At 37.4% G+C, this 11,600-nt stretch overlaps 1 protein-coding gene across 1 annotated transcript; it reads right to left on the bottom strand.

The window, feature by feature from the left end:
- Nucleotides 1-1,883: 1,883 nt before the first annotated feature.
- On the bottom strand, nucleotides 1,884-7,603 carry LOC146004238 (uncharacterized). Its single transcript, XM_083142920.1, has 2 exons — nucleotides 7,350-7,603; nucleotides 1,884-3,493 (listed from the first exon to the last, which is right to left on the bottom strand). The coding sequence occupies exons 1-2, from the start codon at nucleotides 7,597-7,599 to the stop codon at nucleotides 3,141-3,143; spliced, it is 603 nt and encodes a 200-aa protein (XP_082999046.1). The 5' UTR covers nucleotides 7,600-7,603; the 3' UTR covers nucleotides 1,884-3,140.
- Nucleotides 7,604-11,600: the final 3,997 nt, after the last annotated feature.

Raw genomic sequence — 11,600 nt, forward strand, 5'->3', positions numbered from 1 at the left:
AAGGTTCCTGGATCGAATTGTAATACTTTACAGATAAACAGGTTCTAATAGAGTTGGATTGCTTTAGGATTACTAGAAATCCTTGAAATAAGGTTATCTTTCCTGCGGGGACCCGATCGTAGGAACTCTGTCATGGACCAGGTGTTGGATAATTTGATTTCACTTGTACACCAGTTCTGAAGCCAAACCTCGTCTCCATGTTGTTTACGTAGATTGCATCGTGTACGCGTATTACATAGTCTACTCTAATACTATTGTTCTTCATGCGTAGAAGCAGATTGCTATTCCTATGTTAATGTATAGGAAACAACTCAAGGGCAGAGGAAATAGCAGATTTTGTTCTGTCCTTTCGAAAGATTACAACGTAGAGAGGGAGCAGTCTTTCGCTCCAAGGTGCCTACAGTAGCAAGTAGCAATGTCCCATTCCTTGCCAAACAGCCACAGACGTCAAACATTAAGGCAGCTTTCATCTCTAGACATGTCTACGAATTGACTTAATGAAAATATTGGATGAAACCTTAAAAAAAAAAAAACATCAAACCTTACACCCAAAGGGTGGAACAGGTCTCTGCACAAGATCCAGTACACCTCCCACCACCTCGAAAAACGAAGGGCAAATGCCCCGAGCAGGAAACAAAGCTTGAAGTTTATCCCAGAGTGTAGTGTTTTGCATGAATGACTGGCATTCAGAATGTCCAAGGATTGCATTTACTGCAACGTTAGAAAGTTTTTCAAGAACTTGGATTATTTTGTTATTACACTTTCCAGACTGCTGTAAAATTAATGCTCTGGGGAAGAGATGTTCGAAGCAAATCATCTCGTGACGCGGTGCTTAGCGCAGGTGGGCAGTGTTCTAGAGGCCCAAGGATCGATCCCAGTCAGGAGTGAAAGTAATTTTCAAGTACACGCCGCTATTCTTTTATTTTAATTTCCAGGCTGACGGCTGAAATCGGAAAATAAGGAGATTGTGGTGCAGTGGTTGCACACTTGCTCATGTTCCAGAGTTCCAAAGATCGATCCCCCATTGCAGCGGCAATAAACTTTTTCCCCGCATTATCTACTTCTTATTTCGATTTCTTCCCTACTTATGTTAGAGATGGGCTAGCTTCTCCGAGGACATGTCGATCACAATTGTCTGCAGATTGAACCAGTTGAATTTCTATGATGATTGAATCTTCTTAAAAAGGTTCTCGCTGGAATATGGAGTACATGCGCTAACCACCGCACTTCGCTACATTTTACTTTAAATTTGTTTTCTCTTGCTAGTTGAGGATCACAGTAGTCAGCTTGTGGTAATAATAAAGTTGGACGGCTTTAGGAAGACAAAGTCCTTGAAAAAAAGTTTTCGTTCCTGTGGGGGATCCTACACAGAGGTTTCTAGACAACGTTTACACCATACGTTTGCTGATAAAAACATTTGACCTATAATTCTGCTTGTATAAAGCTACCATGCTATTATACAACACTAGCAAGAGAAGCTAACAGCTGTCTCTACCAATTGTAGAAAAACTTTAGTCATAGAAAATGAAATGGCCAAAACAAAAACATTTGATGGCAGGACCTGGTTTTTGCAATTTGCTCAGCTAATGTTTTATTACCTCAAATACAGAAATCTGGTTCTTTTATCTATTCATTTACATTGGGGGTTTTATTCACATCACATAACAGTTTAGCTGTTAATTTTAGTAGACCAACCTATAATCTATGAATTCCAGACTTCTATTTTTTTTTACTTGTTAAATATACTTACTTGCATACAATTAAAGTACTCAATCTCTTGTCATATGGTGTGTGCACTATGGACAAAAATTTAAAACTTGCCATGGAATATCACAATAATGTCATTATTAACATTTCATTAGCTATTAAATTAATTACATTGGTCATTTCTCATAATATTCATTCTGATTTCTTCTTATTCATATTTTACAATATACGTCAAAATGGTTATAAAAAATTATCTACAGTCCATGTGTGCAGTCAATATAAATATTTTTCCTGCATAAAAGTTTGATATGTAATTCCACTCTTGAGCAAGTCTTATGTCAACACAAATTAAACAAAATAGTTTTACGAACATGATAAAATACATGCACTTGATAAATGCATCAGTGTACAATGATTGTTCATTCATTTCTCTAAAAAATTAATAACTTCATGTAAAAGTGTTTAATTTGGATATGTCCCTATCCAGTAGCAACTTTGTTAGAAGATATAATTTTACCTATAATACACATACATGCAAATATATTAAGAAAATATAGTTGTAAAATGTGTTTCTGCGTCTACATCTCTTTCTAACATATTTTATTAAAATTACTTCCAAAATCAAAACACTTGAGCCCATTTTAGACGGAAGCATATCCTCTAACATTTTTGCTAGAATAAATGCTTCCAAATATCTTGTAGCAATCTTTATAGCAAACACTACTTTATGGAGAAGCATTTCACATAATATTCTGGTTAGCATTTGCAACTGCGATATGATGTGTGCAGAGAAAGTTAGACAATATATACAGCACAAAAGGTATATGAGTTAGGCAGTTTTCATTTGATAACTAATAAATGTAAAAACAGGAAATGGTTATTTAATTGACAAGATATCATGTAAACAAACAAACTCTCATCTTTGTAACGTTAAGTAACTGTCAATCTCATCTATATATTGAGGTATTTTGTCCATGAGCCAGCACCTGCTGTTTACAACTGAAACTACTAATTTATTCTTCCATATGTGTACTGTGTGCGCTATAAAGTTATGTATTCACTGATTTTAGGTGAGATACTCTTGGTTAAATAGTTACCAGCTGTTAAAATTTTGAAACAATACATTGTTTACATTTCACTTGGCCGCCATCACATCTGCACTCATGCTCACTTCTGATTGGTTGTGGAATGCAGAATGCTAAGAACATTAGGACTAATTATATCTGTGAGAAATGCCACAGCATTAAAATGATCTTCAGTGAACACAGTAGAATTTGATCAGAGCAGAAAATGTTAAGAAACATGCAAAAAAAAAAAAAAAAAAATTCTTTCGTCTAAAACAGGCCTTAAAATAAAGGTAAAATTGGTGGCAGTATTTGTATTGCAGTCATATCTCCATCACTTCTTTCATCATGTGAAGAATCACAAAGTTATCAAGAATCACAACTGCTACCAAGCGACTTGAAAAAACGTGAAGTTGCATTGGATGAAGCACTCGACGAAGTTCCCAGCGCAGCAAGCAATGGGTTTGTTTCCTTCAAGGTATGGAACTGCCTCACCTTCGTCTCAATCTGCTCTCCTAGAAATTTTGCTAGACCACGGACCCAGTCCTGGCAGTTCTGGGAGGCTGCCCAATATGGCTTCCCGTTGTATTCGTTCGCAAGAACATATTGCCTGATCTGTTCTGGGGAGATTTTTATCTCTTCGACTTCATAGAAGGTCCCTTCTTCACGTGGCGGTTCCTTGGAGTATGATGGAACGATCTCATTGTCATCGCCACAATATCCTAAGGAAGAAACAAGTGTATAATGATTCAATGTGTTGCACATAACATTTGTTTTTTCGATTAATTGTATCCATATTCATGTTGGAATTTGTCATGTGAGGTAAAAAGCAGCCATATTCTTTAATCTTTAGTGGACAGATCCTCTGTTCTGTTCAAATGCCGTTGAACAGAACGTAGTTTCTGTTCAACGGCATTTCAGAACTCATATCAGGAAGGTCAGTCTCAAGCAAACACTGTCAAATCCTGGTACGATCATTTTATCAACTTAGGCTGTGTTGCATTCTCCCTGTCAAACAGATGGCAACACTGCATTTTCAGAGTACATATTGGAAAGCATATCAGCTGTGCTTCTGGGTCAAGGGGACGTTAGAAACTTGTGCTATAAGACTGTCACCACTTCAGAAGACAAACATACAATGTGTGAAGACAGTATACACAGTAACACTCAATACAAACCAATAGCTCCTCAAAGTAGTCTCCCAGATTGCCCATGGTACACTACCAGTGATGAAGAAGGCAGTGAATACCATTGGCTGCATGTGAACCATCAATGTGTTGCATCTCTTGCCAAAATGCCACCTAGACCTACAGTTAAAGTGGGATCCGAACCACTCTGCACCTCCACAAGGCATCAAACCCAGGATCACTTGATCACAAGGTGACCACTATCACATCAGTGAGGCTCCTTCTTTACTTTGGGAATCAAATCAATTCCGCATGAACTGAGGGCTGGCAAATATGTAGGGTGTTCCAAGACCATCTCCACCATGCAGGCAACACCCTATCTGTTCGATTGCTCAGTAAAGCACACAGCCAATGGACGGTAACATGTATTCTAACACTGCAGTGTTGCCACCTGTTTGTCAGGTAAAAACAGTTACCATGAATTCCGCAATTATACACATACAAAACCATAAATCTTTATTCATGTTAGAAATAGCGACTCAAACACTCTTTTAAAATTATTCACCACTTTGTTGCAACTGGACACTACTATTTGTCTGTTTTTATTATTATTATTATTATTAGTTCACTGTTAATTAAAATGACTGATTCATGTAAAACACATTACATTTATGATCGGTACAAAATATAGAAGGAAGCCGTTGACCCACTTTACCCCCTCGAGAATTACATTGATTTTTTTTTAATCAATAGATTTTGATGTTTGAAGTAATATAAAATTGGTTACAGTATGCGGAAAACACAAAGGAGATATTTCATCCCAAATATGGCCCACGTCAGTAAACACCTGCCATCTCTTTCATCAACTTTCGCCACTTTTTATTAGTAAAATCCCAGTTGTATGCACACTCAAATTGCTAAAGAACACATGCAAAAGATCGGATCGCACCATCGAACTTAGTACTCCTAACTTAACAAAAGTGTCAAAAATTGCTGTCAGCACCAAACCTAACACTCCTAATGATAAATTCACTTCAATTTTGGTTTCATAAGTTTTCAGTCCTTTGTGTTTGATTTACTTTATTTTATGATACATTTATGAAATAGTGACTGTCACATCTGCTGCTGTTGCAGAATGTCATGTTGGGTGCTATATTCACTTGAGCAAAGCCTTCGGGCTATTCTGCTTCACGCTCAAGGTAACAAGACATACTTTGCTTCCAAAAATGCTAGGGAAATAGAGCAGATTCTATCCTTGAGAAATGCCATGGCATCTGAAATGCCATAAAATATTTCACTTTACACGGTAGCATTTTGGCCATGGCATAAACATTAAGAAAAATGCTTTAATCTAAAGTGGGTTGCAACGATCCCGCTAGATTGTTACAAAGTTACGTATTTGTTCATTTTATTGTTGAATAGCATTGTGTAATCTTATCTGTTTCGTTATCGCTTCTGCATATGATTTCACTGCTATGCTTGGTAGAAACATAGTTCTACCATATCTCACTAGGGAGCGTTATTGTTCTAATACTTCTTTGTTAACCTGTATAGGTGGCACTCAATGTTAAGCAGCGCTCTTGTAGTTCATGAGTATTCACTAGAGGTGCTTGCGCTGCGCTCAGAATTGTATATAAGCAGCGACGCGGTTCCGGCCAGTTAGTTCTGTGTTGACTCTTCAAAGACTCTTGGTCGAGCTCTTCTCCCGCAAACAGTCCAGCATTGCTAGCACACGGGTGCTTAAGATTACAAGAGGGGTTTTTACAGTGTGGCCTGCTCTGGTAGATTATACGAGCGATAGCAATATTTCTCAGCCTACCAGGTAGAACATATGCATTGTTCTAAGCTACAGTTTAGCTCGTGGATATAATTACTGTTGGGAGACGGCCTACTAGTAGATTATATGAAGGGTATCCATATTATTTGGCCTACTAGTAGATTATACATTTCACAACAGTCGATTCAAAAATGACTTCATCTCTTGACCTACTCTGGTAGAATATACAAGAGATAGCAATATTTCTTGTCCTACCAGGTAGATTATACGAAGGGTGATGTTCATCGATAGTTAATTTTTCATTAAGGGAAAAATAAGCAGTGTTTAATTACTTTCTATAGCTTAGATTTATTAAAGTAATTAATTAAAGTAAATAACGTTCAACTAAGCTTTATCCATTATAAGCTAATAATAAATATCGGTTACTTGGTAATATTACTCTTTAATAGGAAGGCAGATTTAATTGTTCTTTGAGGCGTTAAATTAATGCCCTATTGTCCCCATGTCAACACAGAGGCGACCCAATGCCCTAACAGAAAAATAAGGTCCTTTATTCTCTAAAGCGAAAAAAATTGAATGGTCCGTCAGGGCTCGAAAAATCTCGGTCGCCAGGTCGCCATGGTGACTAAAAATTTCAGCCTGGCAACTGTAATCTCTTGCTGTAATATTGCATGTACAAAATTTTGAAAATTCTATGTTCAAATTGCAGTACAGCGTAAGTTAGCAAATGATTATTTTATTAACGCTGTGAACATTCCATAGAATCAGTAAAAATTTCTTACTCTTTGTTTCCCAACCCCATTTCCCACTTTCTCACATGATTTAGCAATGTTTTGAATATGGTGGTGCTCAGCTTCTTATAGATTGATTGATTTTTATTGATTTGCTTTATTTTACTTCGCTTTTTTTTTGCCACTTTTGGTGAATTTGCAAAGATGATGAGTGATGATATGATGAAACTGATGAATGAACACTCACAAACATCCATGCCCAGGCTGGAATTCGAACCCAGGACCCCTGGCATTGTACCGCAATATGCTAACCACTCTGCCACGGGGGCCGGCTCAGCTTCTTATAGTATGCACAATTGCTAGTAGGTGGTTTCCTGGCACCTGATTTTCAGAGCTGGCCCCTAGCTCCGAAGAAGATTTTTCGAGCACTGGTCCCTGTCCTCCCTCTCCAAGATGCCTGAGGAGATTCGAACCTGGCACTTCAGGAACGGCAAAGTGCAGTGAAATCGTATGGAGTGAAATCGTATCAGGAGATATTGTGACTTTTTTTTGTGCGGATATCTAATTTCACCCCAGTGTAATAAACTTGTTAAGTTGACGCTAACTTTCATTCATTATATATATACATATATACACAAACCCCGAGTGTATAAGAACATCATATCTCTGGCTAGAGAAGAGATAACATCATGGGTAAAATTGAATAATGTTCACCGTCACAACGTCGAACCCGGCATGTTGTAGTCAGGTACGATTCTGGGTTTACCGCAACTGCAACATTGTGCCGAGGGCGTGTGTGCAGTACGGGGCATTTCATGGTCTAACACATTTCCACAAGCTAAAAACAACAGAATATGTTCATAACATAATCTTCATAAACCATTCAAAAGATTTCACTTTCTCCAAGCGGTTCAAGGGTACCATGTAGAAGTTATAAAATTACCTGCAGTAGTTCTCCAGCTTTTATCTTTTTTAAAATAGAACACCATATCCCAATGCTGCAAGTGAACCTTTCCATTTGAATTTATAATAGTGTTCTCCAAGTCACGTGTAAAAAGATATATCATTGCTAGTCGTTCAACGGAATCATACTCTTCAGGTACATTTCCACACAAGGCACTGGATCGTATACAATCAGCACCAGACAAAGCACACATTCCTGCAGAACTAGCAGAAGATGCAAGAAACGCCATGTTGAGATCTGAAACAAAGGTAAGTAATAGTAAAAATTGTGTATTCCATGCATTGTGCACTTACAATACAAGGGGGAAAAAAGAAAACAACCAATTCTGAAATTCTGTGACATTTACCTAAAGGATAACATATTTATCCATTGTAACTCTTGGTTTTATTTTGTTAGGTATTAACCCTCTATTTCTATACTCACCTCACTTAGTACTATGGCAGTTTGTTTCTTTATACAGCATATTTGCAGAAGATATAATTCAATCTACAGGTGTATCAATATACGCTGTATAAAATACACCTTATTACTAACTTTGTTGTTTGTACCATTAATATATTTCTGCACACATGCGCACTAGACCATGCAGGTCATTGTTGCCTAAGTTCCATTCAGTTTGGTGTCAGATGTGTTAGCAGGTGAGAGTGCAGCATTCTGCAGCTTGAAATAGAACCAGTTCATTGGACTTTTTGTTGCATCTCACAGGGTCTGTCAGACCCTAGTGTACAGAGTAAGTTACAATATTTTGTGTACTGAAATCTACATTTCTATTGTCTAATTATTGATGTAATTTGTGTGTTACGTTAAGCATTAGCATTGTCGCTTCAACAGCATTCTAGAACATTTCCCACATTTTATATTACTTTATGACAATCCAAGACAGAATATAATGACAGCGTCTGTCAGACCCTGGTGTAAAAACTAATCATGACAAAGACGATGAAATTAATGGAGACCGAATTAATAAAGAAACACTCTTACTCATGCTGGGGCAAAAACCTGAGTTGACAATTAGGTTTCCCATGCAGCCATAGGAAAAAATTGTAAAAATGGAACAATAAGCCATAGCCAGTGATTTATATCCTGCAATTCTGGAATAATAAAATTGCCCTGAGGACAGGGGGCAGCTTAAGGACTGGGTGACTGCCTGGGTTGGGGCACTGCCCTAAGGGGGGGAGGGGGCAAACTGGGGTGTCCTCCATGAGTAGCACCAAAATCTTATTTCTGATTATTATTGTTGTTGATTTGGTGTTTTAAGTCCACTTTATGCACAGTAAGGCTAATCGGGACTGGACCTACAGTTTAAAGTGGGATCCGAACCACTTGTGCCTCCACCGGGTATCGAACCCGGGACTCCTTGATTACAAGACGATGATGCAACCACTGCACCATCGGGGAGGGCTTATTTCTGATTATCTAAGCATGACTATAAAATCAAGAAGCAATTTAAGAGATTACTGTTATTTTGATATCATGGTAAGGATATTGAATTGACCCTTCCTAATACAAATATGTATGATACATCGTTGGAAAGAGTATGACTCAAGGATTCCAGAAATGTAGGATTTATGGTGAGGAAACAATTGGAAGTGGAAAGAAACAGGTTTTAAGTTTGAGGAACCTCAATTAAAAATTAAACATAATGAGCCTCATTTGCATGAATATGTAAGTTAAATGTCTAATTTGTTATGTATGGGTTTAGTTATCTTAGCATAAATAATACATTTACAGTGTATTTATGCTAAGAGAACCCACCTAATGGACCTAACCTAACAACGTAGGCATTCCTCGAGAAACATCACAATGCAAGGTTGTTTGATAAGGAAGACAAGTGAAGTTAGGGTCTCCCTTATTGCACAACGATCAGACAACCTTGAACAATAAAATAAGCAAAAACCATATATTTCCCAAACAAATTGAAGAAAAACAAATTAAAATAATGAAAATAATTTACAGCTCTTAAAAAAATGGAAACTTCAATTCCCAAAAATAAAATGAAAATCATAAATACGGATGAAAACACAAAATAAAGGAAGTTTAATCCTAGTGGAAATTAGCATCTATATGCACGTTAAAAACCAAAGTTCGACCTGGCAATACTGTGTGTTTACAACATGAATGTGAATACAAGAAGAAAGCTTATGGTAAGTAATGTAAGGAAGTTTGTATTATTTCTCACAACAGGAACATCTAATTATGTCAGGATTAAATAAATGCATATCTACAATAAACATATTCTTTAATAGTAATACTTAAAGTATTTTAAAAAATAAGGCTATTATTTTTCTTACTTTAAAGTGTACATATGTAACATCAAGATTTTTATTGGTGGCAGAAAGTAGGGAGGACCAGGGTGAGATGTTATTTACATTACTTGCATACAATGAAGCCTACAGGGTGTTTCACTTGCTCTAGGCCTCTGATTTTCACTTATAAAAATCAAACTATTGGTCATAAGTTATGACTCATAACTATGGCCCGGGACTTAATGTCATATAAAACTGTAAAATATGTATGTAATTATGTCATAAAAAGAGGAATATATGTCATGAAAAATTAAAAACATGTCAGAAAAATTCAGAAATATTCCCAGTAAAACCAAATATATGCACAGCAGTGCTTTCGAATTTCTCATTATACGGGATGCCAGTAGCTTCCAGGGAAGATCGACTAAGGTGGGGGTAGGGTTTTCAATGAAGTCAGAATCCGTTTAACCGAAGAATGTAGTGGGATAATACTGAAAAGATCATGAGGTTCACTGTAATTATCCTAAGTTTCATTTACAGCTTTGTGGAAACTAAAGCATAATGACAGCTCGCTACAGCTCTGGTAAATCTAGGCAATCAATACACAGACACAACTTTTTTAAGCAGATTTTGATGTTTCACCGTGTCTAAATGCTGCAATACTGAAGATATCTTAGAATAAGCTATCCCAGTTTCACATAACTTGCAAACAGAATCTTGCATCTCTGGAGAACACAACATTGCAAAATTCTGTAACATAGCTCCTCAGTCTCAAGGCAACAGATTCCTTTAAAGGAGTCAATCTATTCACTTGCACTGATACATGCCTGACTCAAATGACAAGTGATCTTGAAACTCCCGTACTCGATTGCCGATAGAGTAGGGGCTGTAATGTACCAAATACTATTTTTGCTTTCGACTGATTGTTGTGAGAAGCAAAAGAAAGGTATAGAAATGAGAACAATTGAATGTGCTTTACTTCCCATTCCTGCACAACAATGAGAGAGAACATTTTTCCTCAATAATGTTTGAAGGGCTATCAATTGTCGGCAGGATAAAAGGGGGGGGGGGTATTATTGTTCTGTTCTAGAGCATTCCCTGACATTCGCTACGAGACTCGGCGGAAAGCGGCCCGGCATCAGCACTTGTCTTTCCCAGTGAACGGGTCAGCGACAGTCGCTAGAGTCACTTATTAAAATTACGGTTTTCATATTGTGTACTAACCTTGACTACAGAAGGTGTTGAAAATGATGTCCCTATGCTGCAACACATTCCTGGTATCTCCGAAGGAAATTTGGATTTACACGTGCAAGTTCGTCTACTGTAATTCTCCCGATTTCTCGTACAATACTCTCTTTTAACTCACGGATGGTGTGCGGATTGTCTTTGTATACTTTATTTTTTAGATTTTAGTTGCAAAATTATACAAAACAGTAATTTTGCCTGTAGTGTTATATGGGTGTGAAACTTGGTCCCTTACATTGAAAGAGGAACATAAATTGAGAGTATATGTTGTGAGCTTTTGAGGAGGCTTTGTAAAGAGTTGTTGATTGCAATGTTTTTGTTGTTGTTACAATATACATTCACTTTTTACCGTTCGTCAGTGTTGTTATTTGAAGTTTTTCAGGTACCGGATATTATGCTATTAGTGTTTTATGATTGTTCGAATCTACATATCAAAGGTAAACAAAACAGTGTAACATTTCAAGGTATTAATCTCCGCCTCGCAATAGTATGACAATAAACGACCCTCTCAGTACCGAACTTGAAAACTGGACCGTGAGTGTCACGACCGGTTTCCCGTACACATAACGACGTTTGGCCCCGTGCCGGGGTATGATTGACACGTCATTTCGGGGACCGTGAGTGCACTCGTTACACACACACACACACACACACACACACACACACACACACACACACACACACACACACACACACACACACACACACAAGCACACAGACAAACACACACCTAGTCCTG

Source organism: Lepisma saccharinum, chromosome 21, assembly GCF_977018435.1.
Source record: "Lepisma saccharinum chromosome 21, izLepSacc3.1, whole genome shotgun sequence".
NCBI classification, from domain to species: Eukaryota; Metazoa; Arthropoda; class Insecta; order Zygentoma; family Lepismatidae; genus Lepisma; species Lepisma saccharinum.

Excerpts from the sequence above, each read along its gene's own strand:
- LOC146004238 (XM_083142920.1), bottom strand. The coding sequence starts at position 7,599 with ATGGCGTTTCTTGCATCTTCTGCTAGTTCTGCAGGAATGTGTGCTTTG. Across the intron at positions 3,494-7,349 it reads AAGCTGGAGAACTACTGCAG|GATATTGTGGCGATGACAAT; the intron begins GTAATTTTATAA and ends TTTCTTCCTTAG.